This window comes from Rana temporaria, chromosome 4 (assembly GCF_905171775.1).
Source record: "Rana temporaria chromosome 4, aRanTem1.1, whole genome shotgun sequence".
NCBI lineage: Eukaryota > Metazoa > Chordata > Amphibia > Anura > Ranidae > Rana > Rana temporaria.
This window is the reverse complement of record NC_053492.1, coordinates 357442697-357464127: the sequence shown is the minus strand read 5'-3', so window position 1 is coordinate 357464127 and position 21431 is coordinate 357442697. Positions and strand designations below refer to the sequence as shown.

Below are 21431 nucleotides of genomic sequence, written 5' to 3'. Positions count from 1 at the left end.
GATTGACGTTCCTCGGACGGGCGCATACGTGACGTCACGACTTTCCGAAAGAAGCCGAACGTCGCCGCGCAGGTGCCGTATAGAGCCGACTCTATACGGCGCCTGCGCGGCGACGTTCGGCTTCTTTCGGAAAGTCGTGACGTCACGTATGCGCCCGTCCGAGGAACGTCAATCAAATAGGAACGCCCACCGCCTAGGGACGAGACCCCCGAGATCTCGGTATGTACGGGGAAAAAAAAAAAGAAGCCAGCCTACCCGCAGTGTAACGGGTCTTACGAATATATTGCTAGAAATGAGTTTTAGGTGGAACCACCCCTTTAATGATTGATAGGCATCAGCATGTAAAACCATATGAGAAATCATTAGTATGTTGATAGGTAATGAGACAGTTCAATTAATAGGTGAGAGTCCACACCACATGCAACACACTCCCCTAGGGGCTTTACACTCACAGAAGGGATGTAATTCAAAAGCCTTGAGCACACCAGGTGTCTCCTGTTTGGTCCAGGTATCTCAAACATCTCATCGCCCAATGTAGTTTAGTCATGTAAAAAATGCTCCACATAGAGTCATTCCATTTTAAAACTTTTCAAGATGACCACCCCCTTAACCTCTTGCTTACTGGGCACTTAAACCCCCCTCCTGCCCAGACAAATTTTCAGCTTTCAGCACTGACGCATTTTGAATGACAATTGTGCGGTCATACAACACTGTACCCAAATGAATTTTTTTTCCACAAATACAGCTTTCGTTTGGTGGTATTTGATCAAAAATTAAAAATACATAATAAAAAAAAAATTCTATTTTTTTATATTTTGTTATAAAATTTTGCAAACTGGTAATCTTTCTCCTTCATTGATGTACGCTGATGAGGCGGCACTGATGGGTGGCACTAGTGGGCACTGATAGGCGGCACTGGTGGGCACTGAGAGGTGGCACTAAAGGGCACTGATAGGTGGCACTGAAGGGCACTGATAGGTGGCACTGAAGGGCATTGATAGGTGGCACTGAAGGGCATTGATAGGTGGCACTGAAGTGGCATTGATAGGTGGCACTGGAGTGGCATTGATAGGTGGCACTGATAGCTGGCAGTGATTGGCACAGATGGGTGGCAGTGATGGGCAATGATGGGTGGCAGTAATGGGCACTGATAGGCAGCACTGCTAGGTGGCACTGATTGGCACTGATAGGTGGCACTTGTGGGCATTGATAGGTGGCACTCATGGGCATTGATAGATGGTAGTGGTGGGCACTTGCAGGAGGCACTGGCAGGGGGTACTGACAGCACAAAGGAAGCAGATGTGCCTCTGTCCTCTTCAGGACTGATGTCCCTTTGACATAAGCCGGTGAACGGCTTTTTTTTCTTCATCACGCTGGCAGCGTAAGGAGAAAAAAAGAAAAATTACCAGCTTTTGTTTACATGACGTGATCAGCTGTCATTGGCTGACAGCTGATCACGTGGTAAGGGGCTGGGTCTCAGTGACTCGGATTATCACAGCGCCGCACCGCCCGCCCTGCAGGGGCATGCGGGGAGCGCGCAAAGGGGAGGACGTCTATTGACGTCCTCTAGGCATTTGGGGTCCACGTGTAACCGTCATTCGGCTATAGCACGGGCGCCAAGTGGTTAAAACCACACTTACACAACATACAGTAAATTCTAACATACATTTGGTTGAATAATCAAACTGTGTGTTATCCCCAATCAGTATGGAATGCCGTTTGCCATCCACTGCATTGAAAGTATCTGGCTGTTCCTTCCTGGTAGTGATGCGCACACGTCACTTCCGGTCGCCATAAGGTCAGATACTTTCAAAGCAGTGGATGTGGTGGTTGCAGACAGCATTCCATATTGATTGGTGATAACACACAGTTTGATTATTCAGTCAAATGCCTGTTACAATTTATGTTGTATAAGTGGGTTTTTAAGGAAGTGGTCGTCTTTAATAATCTTTTAAAACTGAATCACTCTATGTGGAGCCTTTTTTTACATGACTAAACCACATTGAGCGATGAGCTGTTTGAGATAATCGAACCAAACGGGAGAAACCTGGGGCGAGATTCAGAAAGATCAGCGGATCTTTCTGCTGGCGTAACGTATCTCATTTACGTTACGCCAGCGCAAGTTTTTCAGGCAAGTGCTTTATTCACAAAGCACTTGCCTGTAAAGTTGAGCCGGCGTAGCGTAAATCCCCCGGTGGAATTCAAATTCCACGGTTAGGGGGCATGTAACATTTAAATCAAGCGCGTCCCCGAGCCGAACTGCGCATGCGCCGGCCGCGACTGAATCCCAGTGTGCATGCTCCAAATGACGTTGGCAAATCGTCATGCTTTCGACGTGAACGTAAATTACGTCCAACCCGAACGACTTACGCAAACAACGTAAAATTTCAAAACTCGGCGCTGGAATGACGGCCATACTTAACATTAGCTACGCCTCATATAGCAGGAGTAACTATACGCCGGAAAAAGCCGAACGCAAACGACGTAAAAAAAAAAGCGCCGGGCGGTCGTTCGTTTCTGAATCGGCGTAACTCCTCATTTGCATATTCCTCGCGTAAAAATACGGAATCGCCACCTAGGGGCCAGCGTGATATTGCAGCCTAAGATACGACGGTGTAAGTCACTTACACCTGTCGGATCTTAGGGATATCTATGCGTAACCTGATTCTATGAATCAGGCGCATAGCTACGCCGGCCGGACTCAGATACGACGGCGTATCAGGAAATACGCCATCGTATCTTCTATCTGAATCTAGCCCCTGGTGTGCTCAAGGCTTTTGAATTGCATCTCTTCGGTGAGTGTAAAGCCCCTAGGGGAGTGTGTTTCATGTGTGGTGTGGTGGACGGTATATGCCTATCAATCATTAAGTAGAATCCTTCACCTATCAATCGAACCGTTTCATCACCTATCAACATACTAATGATTTCTCATATGGTTTTACATGTGAATGCTGGTCATACCTCATTTATTTGATTGGAGAGCTGCTTTGAGTATTGGAACGTTGTCTATATGTACTATAGACTTTTTTTTACTTACGTGTATATAATAATATGCAGTCATAATATACTCAGCAATAATCTCTTTATTATTTTTTCCCTACAAAACCTAGCCTGTATGCTCTGTGAATTTATAAAAACTGTACTCTAAGCATCATAATGCTGTAACTTAATCCTCTTGTGTAAATTACATAAGCAAAAATAATATAATATTTGCTGTTTCTATTGTAGATAAAACAGCTTAAAGAACACTACATGACCAAATCTAATGCTGAAGTGTCTGAAGCTCACCAAGCTTTGCAACCATGCCTACAAAATTTAAGAGAACTACAACGAAAGGTAAATGTTTTATAAGTTCTCGGCTTTGTATATGTTCTTTCTTTTTAAACATTTAGAATGTTTGGAGTTATATGACAGTAGGCTGGCTGGGACAGCCAACACTTTACATGTGTTCCTCGGCCGTGTGTACGGGGCCTCAGTGTTGGTGGAAGCCAGGGAAAAAGATGGTGCACAGGCCCCCACCTCTGTTTAGGGATGGTTGTTCCATGTTGTCCAAACTGTATTTTGTCTCCCCCAATGAACAGGTGTTTGCATTCCTTCTCTGCACTCTATATATACCAAGTTACTTTCTTGTGTTTGGGTTTTGAGTCTTTAGAATGTGCAAGCTTCTGCTCCAGTGTATTGCTGGGCTTGAAGTGCACAGGGAGGTGGTGTTTGTTAAAGATCCTTCTGCGTTTTCCTGACCCTCCAGCTACATGTAGGATGGCTAAATTAAAATGGGCTCTTTCACACGGAAAGGTAGGGAGGTACTGTAAGGCCCCGTACACACCATAGAATCCATCCGCAGATAAATCCCAGCAAATGGGTTTCAGCGGATAGATCCTATGGTGTGTACACGCCAGCGGATCTGTTTCCGCGGATATATGTCCCCTGGGATGGATTCCAGCAGATCGAATATTCGCTGACATGCAGAACATATCCATCTGCTGGAGTCCATCCCAACGGATGGATCCGCTGGTCTGTATAGACTCACCGGATCCATCCGTCCGAAGGGATCCTCCGCATGCGTCGCAATGATTAGACGCATGCGTGGAATTCCTTATATGACAGCGTCGCGCACGTCGCCGCGTCATAATCGCGGCGACGGCGCGACACGTCATCGCCAGAGGATTTCGGCGCGGATTTCAATGCGATGGTGTGTACACTCCATTGCATGAAAATCCGCCGAAATCCTCGAGAGAATTTATCCGCGGAAACGGTCCGCTGGACCGTATTCGCAGATAAATTCTATCGTGTGTATGGGGCCTCACAGACGTGTCCGTGTACGGGCTCTGCTTTGCTCAGCAGAGATCGCTCCGTTGATCCCCACTGAGCAGGCAGATGACGGGTCAGTCTCTGTGCAGGGACTGACCTGTCAGAGCGGCGCTCTCCTGTATGGGAGATCGGATGAAGACGGACGTAGAGTCTGTTTTCATCCGATCCGCCAGATGGATGGAAAATAGGGTTTCCATCTGTCTGAATTTAGCAGATCGGATGTTAGCGGACACGTCACCGCTGACATCCATCGCTCCATAGACCTGCATGGAGCATCCATTCAGGTCCGCCTAAAAAACTGATAGGCGGACCTAAACGGTCCGTCCATGTAAAAGGGGCCTAAAGCTGCGTACACACAACCATTTTTAATGTCCTAGCAAAAACAATGTTTTTCTCGATGTGATTCTTGTCAAGCCTGCCTTGCATACACACGATCATGAAAAAAAAATGCTGGAGCAAAGCGCGGTGACGTCCAACACGTACGACGGCACTATAAAGGGGAAGTTCCATTCAGATGGCGCCACCCTTTTGGGCTGCTTTTGCTGATTTTGTGTAAGTAGAAGTTTGGGGAGAGACGATTCACACTTTTCAGTCTTCATGCTTTTCAGTCTGTTACAGCGTGACGAATGTGCTATCTCCATTACAAACGCTAGTTTTACGAGAACGAGTGCTCCCCTCTCATTACTTGCTTCTGAGCATGCGCGTTTTTTCCCGTCGTTAAAGCCTACACATGACTGTTTTTCACGACGTGAAAAACGACAATGTGAAAAATGACGAGAAAAATTAGATCATGTTCTTAATTTTTAATGGCCTTTTTTCACGTCGAGAAAAATGCTCTGGAGCCCACACACGACCGTTTTTAATGACCATTTTAAAAAACTGGTCGTGTGTACGCGGCATAAGAATTCTGTATCTCCCTTCTGTTTGATGGTCCAGAGTTTTTGCTTGACCTTGTGGATGTTTTAATGAAGGCCCAGTCTGGGTAGCTACAAACTTTCAAGGCACTCCTGAGATGCCTCTGTTCTTTGTCCTCAGACTTTTTGTTTATTGTTACCATGTCGGCCTGATGTTGCAGAGTCCTAATAACACCCAGTTTGTGTTTGAGTGGGTGGTGGGAGTACAATCACAGTTCTTTTCTTGGAGTTCATCTCAGGACACAGGTCACACAGGTCCCTTCCCACTTGTCTCACTTTAATATTGCTGACAAAATTGAGGGAGTGGGTAGCCTTATGCAGGGTTGAGTCAATGCTTTGATATTTGCCAGTTGTGTCCAATTACCTGGACGCAGGAACAGAACGTTTATGATATACATTATTTTATTTGTTAGGATATAGAGGACTGGGGAAAACAAATTAAAAGTAGCAAACGTGTTTTATTTGCTTTGGTGTAAAAAATATACAGTATCTATACTACAATTAAATGTAAATGAATGGTGCTGCGCTGTTTAACCACTTTAGCCCCGGGCCTGTTTTTCAGAGTCGGTGTTTACGAGACAAAACCATTTTTTTTTGCTAGAAAATTACTTAAAACCCCCAAACATTATATATATTTTTTTTCTAACACCCTAGAGAATAAAATGGAAGTCATTGCAATACTTTTTGTCACACCGTATTTGCGCAGCGGTCTTACAAGCGCACTTTTTTTGGAAAAAATTCACTTTTTTAAATGAAAAAATAAGACAACAATAAATTTGGCCCAATTTTTTTATATATTGTGAAAGATAATGTTACGCCGAGTAAAATGATACCCAACATGTCACGCTTAAAAATTGCGCCCGCTCGTGGCATGGCGTCAAACTTTTACCCTTAAAAATCTTGATAGGCGACGTTTAAAAAATTCTACAGGTTGCATTTTTTGAGTTACATAGTAGGCCTAAGGCTAAAATTAATGCTCTCGCTCTAACGATCGCGGCGATACCTCACTTGTGTAGTTTGAATACCGTTTTTTATATGTCGGCGCTACTCGCGTATACGTTCGCTTCTACGCGCGAGCTCGTCGGGACGGGGCGCTTTAAAAAATTTTTTTTTTGCTTTTCGCATTTATTTTTATTTATTTTAGAATTTTTAACACTGAAAAAAAATAAATTATCACTTTTATTCCTATTACAAGGAATGTAAACATCCCTTGTAATAGAAAAAAGCATGACAGGTCCTCTTAAATATGAGATCTGGGGTCAAAAAGACCTCAGATCTCATATTTGGGCTTAAATGCAAAAAAAAATAAAAAAATTTGGAAATGTCATTTTTTCAAATGACAAAAAAAAAAAATGTTTCTTTAAGACGCTGGGCGGGACTGACGTTTTGACGTCACTTCCGCCCAGCGGAGCTATGGGGACGGGCGAAGGAGATTTTTCCTTCAGTCTCGTCCCCGCTCAGCTGCCGGATGGTCGCGATCTCCTCCGCCGCTACCGACGGCTACGGTAAGCGGCGGAGGGCGCGGGAGAGCGGCGGGAGGGGGGGGGGCCCTCTCCCGCCACCGATAACGGCGATCTCGCGGCGAATTCGCCGCGGAGACCGCCATTATCGTTAACACGGCCGCCCACAGAAGAGATGAATATCTCGATTGTGGCAGCAGCTGCTACCGTTACCGAGATATTCATCTCTAAAGTGAGGACGTATAACGACGGTGGGCGGTCGGCAAGTAGTTAAAATTATAATAGTAATAAATCTCATGTGAAAATAACCACAATGATGAAAGTAAGTGCTCAAAGTAGGCAACACCTAAATAAAAATATATATATAATCTTCAGATAATAGTAACTAGTCCTTTAGATGCTATAACGGTAGTAAATATTGTGCAGAAGCAAAAGTATAAATATACACTTTCCAAACTAAGTAAACAAATGACTGGTCCTTTAAAGTGTCATAAATTGTGCAAAATAATGCTAAAGTCTTTATGTCTTAAGCCCTGTACACACGATCGGTTTGTCCAATGAAAACAGACCGATGGACTGTTTTCATGGGACAAACTGATCGTGTGTGGGCCCCATCGGTTTGTTTTCCATCAGTGAAAAAAAATAGAACATGTTTTAAATTTTTCCTATGGATAAAAAAAAAACGATAGAAAAAAAGATCGTCTGTGTGGAAGTCCATCGGTCAAAAATCCATGCATGCTCAGAATCAAGTCGACGCATGCTCGGAAGCATTGAACTTCATTTTTCTCAGCACGTGGTTGTGTTTTACGTCACCGCGTTTACGCACAGTCTGATTTTTGACTGATGGTGTGTAGGCAAGACTGATGAAAGTCAGCTTCATCGGATATCCAATGAAAAAATCCATCGGATTAGATTCCATCAGATATCCGATCGCGTGTACAGGGCTTTATTGTGTAAAAGTATTGTGTATAGTACAATAAAGTGCAATTTGTTTTAAACGTTTGGACATATTTACAGCTTCACTATTTCATTGGAAAATAAAATATTAAAAACAGCAGCGGTTTTAAGATTTCGATTACCTGAAACGTCTTATGATAAAGCTGTTTCCATTTTTAGAAAGCTCTGTATCATATCATATGGATTCTATTATAAATTCACTGTAGTAATAGGTTAGTATTCCTTCTTGAATATTTACTGTGAGCCTGCTTTGTCAGAGTGTACACAATAATGGTCTCTTGGTTGTATAAATCCTCAGATAACCGCTAACTGTTTATACACATATTATTATATGTATGGATTTCCTTGCTTGCCACAGTAATTGTCTTGAATTCTTTCAGACAAATTTCTCCTCCCCCTGGTGGATTGATGTAATCCAGCGTGCAATCCATAATGCCAGTGATGAAGATCTTGTTCAGCGTGTACAAAATGAAATAACAATCAGATATAAACATCAAGTTAACAAGCTGTCCATGGCTGAAAAGTATGGATAACACTTTGAATGTTTTGAACATTTGACATTTACTGTTTTGTGACAGTTGTAAGGGGACCATAGAACAAAAATCCCCCCAAAAAATGGCACACTGTTATTTTCCTGGTGCCTCCATGGCAGCATACTTGTGATAGAGCTCCGCCTCGACTCCTCCTTCAGGGCTAGTGAATAGAATAAATTAAAGGCATAGCCCCTCCCCCAACATTCTCATTTTTTCCCTCATACCTTCTTGTGCTGGTGAAGAGTAGATGTATGTCCATACCTCTGCAATCGGCAGCGTCCGCCGGGTTTAGCCTTTCCCGGGCGCAGTCCCTGTTCTTGGGCCGCTATTAGCGCTAATAAGCTGGGAGACCCCTCTGTGGATCTGTTGGGGTCATTTCGCAGAGTTTCCGTTTAGGAACGAAGTCTGCTATCGCATCCATGATGAATGCAGTGGAGTCGCAAAAGGATCAGCTCACATCTTTCCAGGCTGGTGGTTTCCATTTTATTTTTAGGCATATATTGTTTTTTGTCTCTCCCCTCTCCCATCCCTTCCTTCCTTTAACTTGCCTGTTAGGTCTCCTTTAAAAAAAAAAAAAAAAGGTGTGCTTGTTGTTTTATTTTTTGTGATGCTCCCTTTAAGTCCGGTCAGTTTGATGGGGCAGGTGCCTTTTATCCTGACAGGCTTGCAGTTGTTGATTGTTTCCCCCGAAATCAGCGGTGGGCTACAGTTTTTGTTTTGTTTTGTATATCACTCGACATCACTGCGGCCATCTTGGATTCTGGAAGAGGGGCCAGATTTGCCCTTTTTCTTCCAGAGTCACTTTGCAATGGTGGTTTATGGGATTATTAGCCCATCCACCTGAGCCTAGTTAAGTTCAGATTCAGGGTTAGCCGTCAGAGTCTCCTCAGCTGTGCCCTGCTAGGTTTCACTGATGCTGCTCTGTGGTAGCTACCTTTTTGTGTTTATTCTCAAAAAAAAAAAAAAAAATGGTGCTAGATAAAATAATTAAAATAAATGTGTGTTATTTAAAAAAAAAAAAAAAAAAACTCCATAGTTCCTTTTTTCCCTTTCTTTCTAAATTTCCGCAGCTGATCCTTTTGCCTAACTCTGCAATTAGTCATTTATCTTGCAAACAAAGATCCTCGCACCCCTATTAGGTATGTGACCAACTATATGTGAGTATTGAAAAAAAAAAAAAAAGTGCGCTCACTGTCTAATGTGAGTTCCTTACACCGTGGCCCTGCCCACTCCAAGAGGTCCAGAAAATCTTCAAGACACCGTGATGACGACAGATCAGACCGCAGGTCTCATTCTTCACGTCATAGATCAGAGAGATCAAGATCCAGAGGACAAGATCCTTCCCCCTCTCCTAGGACCTATACAAAGAAGAAATGCTGGACAGGTGGGGCCACACCACTACCAGACAGAGTGGTCTGTAAGGACTGTTTTATGGACTATGAGTCCGGCTGCGAGCTAGAAAATCAGCACGCTGTAGACCTGCTCAAGTGAACAATGAAGGACTCCTTCTCCAAGCTTGCGACTTGGGTCCCCGCTCAACCACTTCAGCAGTTGTCCCAGGTTCAGGATACAGAACCTAATCTCCCTGGTCCTGCAGCAGTCAATACACCTCTGCCACTGTCAGGCTGACCAGCTAGAGATTCACCACCTGTAGACTCTTCAGAGGAGTCAACCTTCTGGCTTCAGTCTCTCCTTGGTAAAGCTGTTCTTCCAGGCAGTCAAAACTGCAGTCACCTGAGAAGACGCAGAAGAGCCTCCCCAAGAGTCTTCTTGTTGAGGCGACATTAGCCAGGTCATTCAGAATGAATGGGCAAAGACTGATAGAAAACTTTCATGGGGCTGGTTCAATAAACTATACCCATTAACAGAATCCATGCCAGTGGTAGACGCATCGGTGGTGCGACTCGAAAAAAAAAAAAAAAAAAGGAACGCGCTTTACCAATGGAGGATTCCGCTTCCTTCAAAAGAACCGCTAGGCATGCGAACCAACCTGGACCCGAAGAGGAGCTATTTAGCCGCGGGAGCAGCATGAAAGCCAGCTATCGCCCTCACATCGGTATCAAATGCCATAAGATCTTGGACATATAATATTGAGACGGCTTTGCGTCAGGATGTCCCCAAGGAGGATATAATTAAAGCCTTGGAAGAACTTCGGTTGTCAGCAGACTTTGTCAGGGTGGCGGCCATTGACACGATCAGATGCTCTGCAAGATCCATGTTGCATTCAGTAATGGTGAAGAGGGTCTTCTGGCGGGAAGATTGGCTGGCTGACTTATTCTCCAACAAAATTGGTGCAAAATCCCATTCAGTGGAAAAGCACTATTCAGAGACAAAACGGTTAAAGCTATCTCCAGGCTGTCAGGAGGGAAGTCCGGTGTGCTTCCCCAGGACAGAAGGATGCGAAGATTCAGAGGCAGGTCCTCTAGATTCCGCCAGACAAATCCAATAGATTTTAGGCAGTCAAGACAGCCCAGAGACAACAAAAGACCTTGGAAAGGTACTCAGACATTCTTTTTGAACAGGAAGATGAATGACCTTTCCGGCTCCACAGGAGCAGAAGCAGTCTTTTTGACGCCAGAGTAGCCCAGGCACTCCCGGTGGGAGCCAGGCTAAAGCTCTTGTCCCAGTCTGGACCACATGCTGTCAGGACCCCTGGGTTCTGTCTACAATTCAATTGGGGCACCTTTGGAATTTCTCTCATCCCCCACCTCGGGATTCTTTCAAAGGAACAGAGATTCCATCCTCTCCGCCAAGGGCTCAAGCTCTGTAAAACTTCCTAACGTCACTTCAGCCTCAGGGGGCGGCTGTTCTGGTTCCCTTGGCAGAGCGTTTCGCAGGCGTCTACTCTACCCTATTTCTGATCCCAAGAGGACAGGTGGGTGGAGGCCTGTGACAGGCCTTCAGAGGCTCAGCCGGTATATCTGCCCCAAAAGCTTCAAAATGGAGTCCCTGCAGAGGATTATTCAGGCAGTCCAGCCATAAGATTGGATGATTTCTGCAGGATGCGTACCTACACGTTCTAATTCTGTCTGCATTTCAAAAATGTCTGAGATTTGCAGTGGGATGGACCCACCTACAGTTTCAAGCCCTGCCTTTCGGTCTGTGCACCTCTCCCAGGGTGTTCACCAAGATACTAATATCCGCTTTGGTTCCCCTGCGGGAAAGGGGCTTGAGGATATTCCACTACTTGGATGACATCCTCCTCCTAGCAAGCAATCCGGATCAGTTGGTATGTCACCGGGAAATTCTTCTACAGTCCCTAAAAGAGCTAGGGTGGCTAATTAATAAATTCCGAAAGGAGTCAACTAGCACCCACACAGCAGATAATCTACCTGGGTGCAATGTTCAACACTCAGGAGGGGACAGTGTCATTACCACCGCCAAAGGCAAGGATTGTCACCCAGAGAATGATCAAGGTCATCCGGAGCCCGTATCTGACAGCTTCACAATGTCTGAGCCTCATTTGCACAGTGTCTCCTTGTATACCCATGGTTCCTTGGGCCCATTGGCACTTAAGGTAGTTCCAGACAGGTTTCTTGGCGCAGTGGAAGAAACGACGACTATCCCAGACGATACTGCTGATGGGAGTAATGCACAGGGATCTTCACTGGTGGACAGTTCCAGAAAACCTCTCCAAACCTAGTCACCTGGTCCCCCATCCTTGGATCACAATTATGTCCGATGCAAGCGGACAGGGCTGGGGAGCCCATTCCGGGGAAACCAGAATACAGGGTAGATGGTCATGTTCTACCCAGGGAGTGGTATCCAACATCTTGGAGATGAGGACAGCCTTCTTAGCACTAACTTTGGCGTCCCAAATCAGAGGCCAGAGAATACTTCTACATCTAGACAACATGGCAGCTGTCGCTTATCTGCAGAAGCAAGGAGGCACTCGCAGCAGGTCGTTCCTCAAGGTGGTGATGCTGATCACACTCTGGGCAGAGAAGAACCTCCTGGACCCCAGAGCAATGTATCTGCCGGGCAGGTTGAACACGGAAGCACACACGTTGCCCAGAAACTTCCTGGACAACAACGAATGGGCTTTCCACCCCCTCGTCTTCCATCAGATTGCCAGCATGTGGGATCCCCCTCAGGTAGACCTGTTCGTCTCCCCAAAGAATACCAAGCTGGACAGATTCTTCTCTCGAATGCAGCATCCACAAGCCGAGGCAGTGGATGCCCTGTCATGCCCCTGAAGGTTCACCACAGCATATGCCTTTCCTCCTGAGGCTCCTCAGGGAGTCAGTCCAGGTGGTGGCAGTACTTCCGTATTGGCTGAAGAGACCCTGCTTCCCTCTAGCCCTGCGCCTCAGTGTGAGCTCTCCAATCAGGATCCCTCCTTTCCCTCAACTTCTGTCACAGGGCAGTCTAGTTCATCCAAACCCTCCAGAAGTTGAATCTTCGAATCTGGAGGTTGAGAGGCGAGGGTTCGAGTCCCTAGGGTGTTCCCCAGGAGTCATAACAACCCTTCTAAAAGCCAGAAAAACCGGCAACTAATGCCATATAATCAAAAATCTGGGACAAGTTCTTGTCATCTGCTACCGGAAATGCATTTGATCCAATCCTTCCCTCTACGTCCAATATTTTAGGTTTCATTCAGACAGGACTTGATCTGGGGCTTGGTCTGAGCTCCCTCAAAGTGCAGGTAGAAGCAGTCTCTGCCGCAACAAGTAAGAGATGGGTGGAGGATCTCTTGGTAGTCACTTTCCTCAGAGGAGTATTGAAGATTCGGCGACACCTGTCAGACGATCATTTCCTAAGTGGGATTGTCCCTGGTCCTTGAAATTCTATCTGACCATCCCTTTGCTCCAGTGCAACAAGTAGCAAGATGGAACCTGACACTAAAGACGGCTTTCCTGCTAGCCATTACATCTGGCAGAAGGATCTCGGAACTTCACACCTTAGGGATGGGTGACGACCACATCTTCTTCTCGAACAGGGTGGAACTTCGCCCCTTCGAGGGTTCACACCTAAGGTCGCTACTCCAAGCCACCTGTTGGAACCTGGGCACTAGCAGTGTTTACAGACACAGGTTCAGAGTCTTGTCGTGAGCTGGATGTATCCAGAGTGCTCAGGGCCTACCTAGCAGCCACGACCCCTTCAAAAACTCTGAGAGACTTTTTATTGTACTGTTCAGTAAATACAGGGGCAAAGATGCTTCCATCAGAACTCTGGCATCTTGGGTTGTAAAGTTAATCCAGAAGGCCTACAGGGTAAAGAATATTCTCCATCCTGAGTAAATGCTCATTCTACAAGGGCAGTCTCGGCTTCCTGGGCAGCAAGGGCTAATGTTTTGTTGAAGACGGTGTGCAGGGCCGCCACCTGGTCTTCTCACCATACGTTCCTCAGACACTACCATATTGGTCTAGGAGCTCTCACGACTGTTGAGTTTGGAAGAAGAGCAGTTCAGGCTGCTATGTCTTCTTCTAATTAAACGTTTATTGTTAAGCATTATCCCACCCATATCAGCTAGTTATTTATCACAAGTATGCTGCCATGGAGGCACCAGGAAAACGGAAAATTGTATCATACTTACCAGTAATTTTCCTTTCCTGGTGCCTATCCATGGCAGCATACGCTCCCACCCTCGGTATTCTATATTACGGAGAATGTTGGGGGAGGGGCTATGCCTTTAATTTATTCTATTCACTAGCCCTGAAGGAGGAGTCGAGGCGGAGCTCTATCACAAGTATGCTGCCATGGATAGGCACCAGGAAAGGAAAATTACTGGTAAGTATGATACAATTTTCCGTTTTCTTGTTGCAAGAGTTTCACAACATACTGTATCGGCATCCTGTATTTTTATCGCCACATTGAATAAATGATAGTCAAGAAAAATTTAAAGTGGAGTTCCACCCATAAATATAACATTACATCAGTAGTTTTAAAAAAATTTCATTAGTCCTTTAAGAAAAAAAAATGTTTTTTAGATGCCTTCAAAGTGTTGTTGCTAGGCAGAATAGTTAATCTTCCCTCTTCCTGCACCTAGGTGCTTAAGCTTCCTAACCTACACCGCACAGACTCCTGGGAATGTAGTGGGTGTAACTTTCCAGGAGTCTGTGCACTCCCCAGTCTCGAAGAATCATGTGACTTGGACAGTACAGGTGCTGAAACCTGATCTGAAACCTATTACACTGCTTGTGCAGCACTGAGCATGTGCGAGATCTGCAAGGCTGAAATCCAGGAAGTCATACAGTCTGGCTTCATGATGCCCACACTTAAGATGGCCCCAGTCAATTTCTATTTTATAAAGTGTCTAAATGCTGTAACAACCTAACAAAACGGACCTTAGTTTACAGACTAACTTTACTAGAATACATTAAGCTTGTGTATTACAGTGGTATTTATATTTAAAAAGTGAAATTGTGGCCGGAACTCCGCTTTAAGTGAAAAATCATTTGGATTGATTAGTGGAGCTTGGCTGAAGGTGATGTCCCCATTTTACTCTTCTGTTCTATTTTATTATTATATTTCCATAACAATTGTCAATGTTCTCCTTTCCAGTGTCTAGTATGTTCAGCATTTTTGCTAAAATCTACTGTTAATCCGAAAAACAACCTACAAAGTAGGTTATCAAAAAATCTGTTGCTAAGCCCTGGTTCACACTGGCGCGGCTTGACATGCGATTTGACATGTCAAATCGCATGTCAAATCTGCAGCATATTCCGGCAATGGCACTGTCCTAATCGGCGCTGCACCGATTTCAAAAAGTAGTTTCTGTACTACTTTTTGTGATTTCGGCCCGCGATTTACATTGATATCTGTGCAGAAACCTACACAGATGTCTCTGTAATGGTGGCCGAAATCGGGACTGACCATCGGGATTTCAGCTGTACTCGCACGGCTTCACTCCCGCAGCCCAGTGTGAACCTGGGCTTAAGGGGGTTGTAAAATGTGCTGCAATACTAAGCTGAAATCCCAGCATGTTTTTAAAAACATAAAAGCACATATATGGACAACATGGCTGCCTCGATGTGTTTATATAGTTAAAAAAACATAAGTAAGGTTTTAATAAAATGAAACTTTACCCCAATTTTGTTTGATTGGGGGGTGAAATTGCCTATGCCTTTTCGACTGTTCTTGACTTTGATGGAAGGATCTAATCCATGTCTATACCAGCTGTGATAGATAAAGCTTTGCTAGGTACAGTACTACATTTTCAGTATATCCAGAAAGCAGTCAAAGTTAATGTCATGTTGCCCTGCCTCCCCCCCCCTCCCTCTTGCAATTGTGACAGCTATTTGGCTGGCAAAGCAGCACGTCCTCATTTCTCGCCTAGGCGAGAATAACATTTGGGTGGTTCACCCTTGCTCATATGTCCAAATGTGCTGCAGGGTTTCGGGCCCCTGATTATTTACATGCACAAGAGTTCTTCTGTGCATGCACAGAGATGGCAATTATAACAAACCTTTGGTGTCTTTGTGAATGCGCAGGAAGTCTCCTGCCCATGCACAGATGTGTTTAAGAGCCCTGTCATGTTCTGAAGGCAGGGCAGAGTACTTGTGCACATCTGTGCATGCAAAGGGGATTTTAAATTCCTATTTAACCGCTTAAGGACCCCTTCACGCCGATATACGTCGGCAGAAGGGCACGGCTGGGCACAAGCACGTACCTGTACATCCTCTTTAAGAGCCCAGCCGTGGGGTTGCGAGCGAAGCTCCATGCCCGCGGGACCCGCGGACGATCGCCGCCGGTGTCCTGCGATCGGTCACAGGAGCTGAAGAACGGTGGGAGGTGAGTGTAAACACACCTTGCCCGTTATTCATTGTGGCAATGTCAGTGATCGTCTGTTCCCTGATATAGGGAAAGATGATCACTGATGTCACATGTCCAGCCCCGCCCCCCTACAGTTAGAAACACATATGAGGTCACTCTTAACCCTACAGCGCCCCCTAGTGGTTAACTCCTAAACTGCAATTGTCACAGTAATAATGCATTTTTATAGCACTTTTCGCTGTGAAAATGACAATGATCCCAAAAATGTTTCAAAATTGTCCGATGTGTCCGCCATAATGTTGCAGTCACGAGAAAATTTGATGATTTCCGCCATTAGTAGTAAAAAAAAAAAAATATTAATAAAAATGCCATAAAACTATCCTCTATTTTGTAAACACTATAAATTTTGCGCAAACCAATCGATAAACGCTTATTGCGATTTTTTTTTTTTTTACCAAAAATAGGTAGAAGAATACGCATCGGCCTAAACTGAGGAAAAAAATGTTTTTTTTATATCTTTTTTGGGGATATTTATTATAGCAAAAAGTAAAAAATATTGCTTTTTTCAAAATTGTCGCTCTATTGTTGTTTATAGCGCAAAAAATTGAAACCACAGAGGTGATCAAATACCACCAAAAGAAAGCTATATTTGTGGGGGAAAAAAAGGATGCCAATTTTGTTTGGAAGCCACGTCGCATGACCGCGCAATTGTCAGTTAAAGCGACGCAGTGGCGAATCGCAAAAAGGTCCTTAACCTGCAAAATTGTCTGGGTCTTAAGTGGTTAAGCATGCATTGGATTGTTTACCTCCTTGTATTTTCCTCCGGAGCCAAAAAAAAATCTAAAATATGAAGGTCTTTGTAAATACATATATAATCAGGATAATGTTAAGATGTGTTTAATCAGAGTTCCACTCAGCTTGGCCTCCCACTACATTTTTTAATACTGTTTTATATTGTTTATATAAAGGTTCCGGGACTGCCGAGGACTTCAGTACATTGTCACAACGCACATGGAAGAACTGAAGAAGTGCCAGAAACTGGTGAGAGAAGCTGTGAAGAATCTTGAGGGTCCTCCTTCTCAAGAAATTATCCAGACTGCCTCAGTATGCCACCTCCAAGTTGGTCGACTTCCACTCCACATGTATGTTTAATACCTTTAATAATAACACTGCATTTTTCCTTCATTTTTTACTTGCAAATATAAAATTACTGTAGAACCATTGTATGTATGTAAGTGTATGTTTCCTGTTACATATTAGACACTACATACAGTATTCGTGATACACAAAGTTCAGGTGCAAAAGTGATGACATACAACAGAGGATTTCTGAGTTTTTACCACTGTTACCTCTGTACAAATTATTTTACAAGTATATACTAAACCTTTAGAAGATTTCAGACTTTTTACCATTGTTTATTCTGTACAAATTATTTTACATATACACTAAATACAAATATACACTAAATCCATTGTCCACATACAGTGCTGTTGACTTGAATAAAAGGGAGAATGTATTTAGTGACTGTAAACTTATCGATGTGAACACCAGGAGGTTGATTAAGGCCCCTTTCACACATTCGGGGACCGTATGTCCTCTTTTTCATCCATCTGTGTACGGATGAAAAAGGTACATACATTGATCCCTATAAAATAGCGGGTGTCAGCAGATGAACATCCACTGACACCTGATCTCATCCGTGTCCGCAACCCTCCGATTTTGCAGACGGAGGAAAATCCTATTTTTCCATCCGTCTGCAGAGCGGATCAGGTGAACACGGACACACGGTCCGTGTTCATGCGATCCCCCCCCCCCCCCCATTGGGGAGAGTGGAGAAAATGAAGGGCGGTCCCTGCACAGTGTGCGGGGACCGCCCTGTCATCCGCCGGCTCAGCGGGGATCAGCAGAGCGAGCAAGCGGAGGTTCGCAGGGCGGATCATCACGGATCCATCCTGTGTGAAAGGACCCTTACTAAAACTGTAGAGTGCAAAATCCGGTGCAGGTGTGCATAGAAACCAATCAGCTTCCAGGTTTATTTTGTCAAAGCTTAAAGGAGTTTTTTTTTTACCTTAATGCAATCTATGCATTAACCCCCCTGGCGGTATTCCCGAGTCTGGCTCGGGGTAAGATTTTTATACCAAAATCGGTATCCCCGAGCCAGACTCGGGCTCGCCTCGCTGCAGCCACAGACAAAGTTACTTACCTTGTCCCTGGATCCAGCGATGCCACCGCGCTGTGTGAGCGAGCAGGACCTCGCTCGATTCACACAGTGTCCTCCTGTGCCGCCGATCTCCGTTCCCTGCGACGTTACGACGCACGGGGGTGGAGAACGGCGCCAAATTCAAAAAGGTAAACAAACACATTACATACAGTATACTGTAATCTTATAGATTACAGTACTGTATGTAAAAAATACACACACCCCTTGTCCCTAGTGGTCTGCCCAGTGCCCTACATGTACTTTTATATAATAAAAACTGTTCTTTCTGCCTGCAAACTGTAGATTGTCCATAGCAACCAAAAGTGTCCCTTTATGTCAAAAATGGTTTTAGAGCAGCTAGAAAACAGCAATAATAAATTATAATCACTTGCAGAATTGTGCGATAGCGATTTGTGGGGAAATTCGTCATAAAAAAATTTAAGTGAGTTATTCCTAAAAATTACAGGCCTACAGAATAAAACGCCAAATTTCCTTGCAAATAATGGTACCGCTTTCAGCACCTTTTTTCTGAAATAATCATACCGCCAGGTGAAAAAACATTGGATGCATCCGACCACCCCCCCCCCCCCCGAGCCCCCGTTATACTTACCTGACCTCTCGAAAGTCCCGCGCGGTCCCGAGATCCTCTTCGCCGCTCAGCCTGGCCGCTGATTGGCTAGAGCGGAGGATAGATTGAGAACAGCACAAGCATTGGCTGGCGCTGCTGTCAATCACATCCAGTGACGCGGCGCGCCGAGGGGTCGAGTGATACAGTGAGTGGCTATGGCCGCTCGCTGTGTCACGGGAGCGCGCCCGCAATTACTCACCACCATGCGAGCTCTCGCATGACTGTGGTCAGTAATTGTGGAGAGGACCAGAGACAGCCGCCGAGGGACTCCAGAAGACGTGGTCGGGGCCACTCTGTGCAAAACGAACTGCACAGTGGAGGTAAGTATCACATGTTTGTTATTTTAAAGCAAAAAAAAAAATTCCTTTACTAACCCTTTAATTGAACAAGCTGAAGTTTGAAGCCGATTGGCTACCATTTAGAGTTGCACCAGATTTTTCACCAGTTTTAGTATATCAACCCCATGTATGGTCTTTGCAGCACTGACTTGTAGCCTTTTTTTTAACGTTCACCTGACCTGGCTGTTCTCTGCAACAGATTAGAGGCTTTTCTAACAGCAAGTCTATTTCTTCCCCCACAGCTGTGTCTTTTGTAAAGCTGATGAATTATTCACAGATTATGAGTCAAAACTCTTCGCTCCTACGTAAGTACCTACCAAAAAAAAATAAAGGACTGTTCTTCTGAAATCCAGACAAAACAATATTCTCATGTAGAATAGGTTGGTAATGCAAATTGTTTTTCCTCTTTATTTTTCTCTGTGTTGTTAGGAAGTTTTTGTTATGATGCAGCTGGAAGTTTTAGAAAATGAATCGTATGTTAATAATACCAAGCATTTTGGTTACACAAAGAAACACTTGAAGTGTGTTCATGGTAGTGAATACATTTTAATTTGTTAGTTACATTACAGGACACAGGATAGTATACTGCCACCTTCAGGAGAATTTGAAACTGGCAAAGCAAAGCTGTTGGACAGCCCAGTATAGCCAGCCCTGCTCCCAATGTAGATTTTTTTAATTAGTGACCTTTTTATTAAGACTTGTTTTCTTCTGCGAGATTCTTCATTTGCTGCAGAGCTACTGGGGCTCATGTTTGCTGCTTCTGGATTGGTTACCCTTTTGGTTTACCTTGAGGAAGCTTACGTGACCATGCCAGGAAGAAGATGTAGGGCTGTGCTGTAATGTTGTTCTCTGGACACTGGATTTTGCTTTGGCACTCTCCTAGTTCCATAGTTCAACATGTCGCATTAGCTACAGGGTGCTGTACAGATCCATTGCCTTGTTCTGCCTGTTTGGCAGAGCCCTGTCCCTAAAGACCCCATAGGAGGGTATGCCTACCGCAGGGACAAAGGTAGTCTGGAAGGTGCATGTTCCCCAGTATCCTACCTAGAACTTTCCAGCCTGTGGGGGCCATAGAGGGCATTCCGGGTCACTGCTGGGGTAAGGCATGGCATTGCCCTAGAACAGTGATAGCGAACCTTGGCACCCCAGATGTTTTGGAACTACATTTCCCATGCTCAACTACACTGCAGAGTGCATAGGCCTCATGGAAAATTTAGTTCCAAAACATCTGGGGGGTCAAGGTTCGCCATCACTGCCCTAGAGGGACCCTTGGGTGTCTTTTTACAATGCTGCATTCTCACACCCACATGAGGTTAATTGTGGAGCTCCCAGCAATGTCACTTTTTCGCCTTCTATCCAGAGATGGAAGTGGAGTGCTGTTTTTTTTTTAAATTGGCACTCAGCGCAAGCTCTACTGCAGCTGCACAGGTTGTTTTCAAACATGGCGCCTGGCAAGCCTCTTTACTAGGTCTGCACAGGTTTGTTATGTGCACCTTACTGCTCTTGTTTGTGCCACTTCCTGGGATAAGCAAGTACCCTCTCTACCTTCACAGCCTCTCAGGACCACCTTACATTTCCAGGAGCTTCCTGCAGCCATATAGTGATGCAGTCACAAGCAGCCAAATTACCTCCTTGTTCTTGCAGCTGGTCCTGAGTACACATTATGGGGCCAATACATACACCCTAGCAGTATGTTGAGTCAAGTTATAAAAGGAGCATTTCCTAGTGCCTTCCCCTCCTCAGCCACTTACGAATCCAAAGTAGCTTGCAATGCCCCTGTCCATGGGTCTGCTGCGGAAAACTTGGACCCTTGTTAGTGTTTTTCATATTCCATGCAGCTCCTTCTCACTCCCCTGGTGGAAACCCCCACTTTACATTATCCAGGGGGTATTTCTGGATAAGTATTTAACCACTTCCCGACGGCCGTACGACTATATACGGCCGCAGGGTGGTTCTACTTCTCTGGGGCGCCGTGTTTTCACGTCCACCCCTTTCTGCGTTCCCGAGCGCGCAGCAGGGAACTGCTGTGCTGGCCGTGTCCCTTGGACACAGCCAATCACAGATCGCCGTGAACGGTCAATCGGAGTGGCCGTTTGCTAGGCGATCTGTGCGGCCTATGAGAGATGATCTCATATGTTTACATATGTGATCATTTCTCATTGCCGGCTCTCACAGACTGCGGTGCTGTCAGGGGAGAGAGGAGACGGATCTGTGTCTCTTGTACATAGAGACACAGATCGGTCACCCCCCCCCCCCAGTCACCCCCTTCCCCCACAGTTAGAACACTATATAGGGCAGGGATATGCAATTAGCGGACCTCCAGCTGTTGCAAAACTACACGTCCCATCATGCCTCTGACTCTGGGTGTCATGCT

At 45.1% G+C, this 21431-nt stretch overlaps 1 protein-coding gene across 1 annotated transcript in view; it reads left to right on the top strand.

Moving 5' to 3' along the window:
* The window catches only part of SHPRH (SNF2 histone linker PHD RING helicase), a 146575-nt gene that overhangs the window by 85371 nt on the left and 39773 nt on the right, over positions 1-21431 (top strand). The window contains exons 17-20 of the mRNA XM_040350870.1: positions 3229-3336; positions 8023-8165; positions 16860-17033; positions 19300-19362. Coding sequence (XP_040206804.1) covers positions 3229-3336; positions 8023-8165; positions 16860-17033; positions 19300-19362 — 488 coding nt within the window. The remainder of the gene's footprint in view (positions 1-3228; positions 3337-8022; positions 8166-16859; positions 17034-19299; positions 19363-21431) is intronic.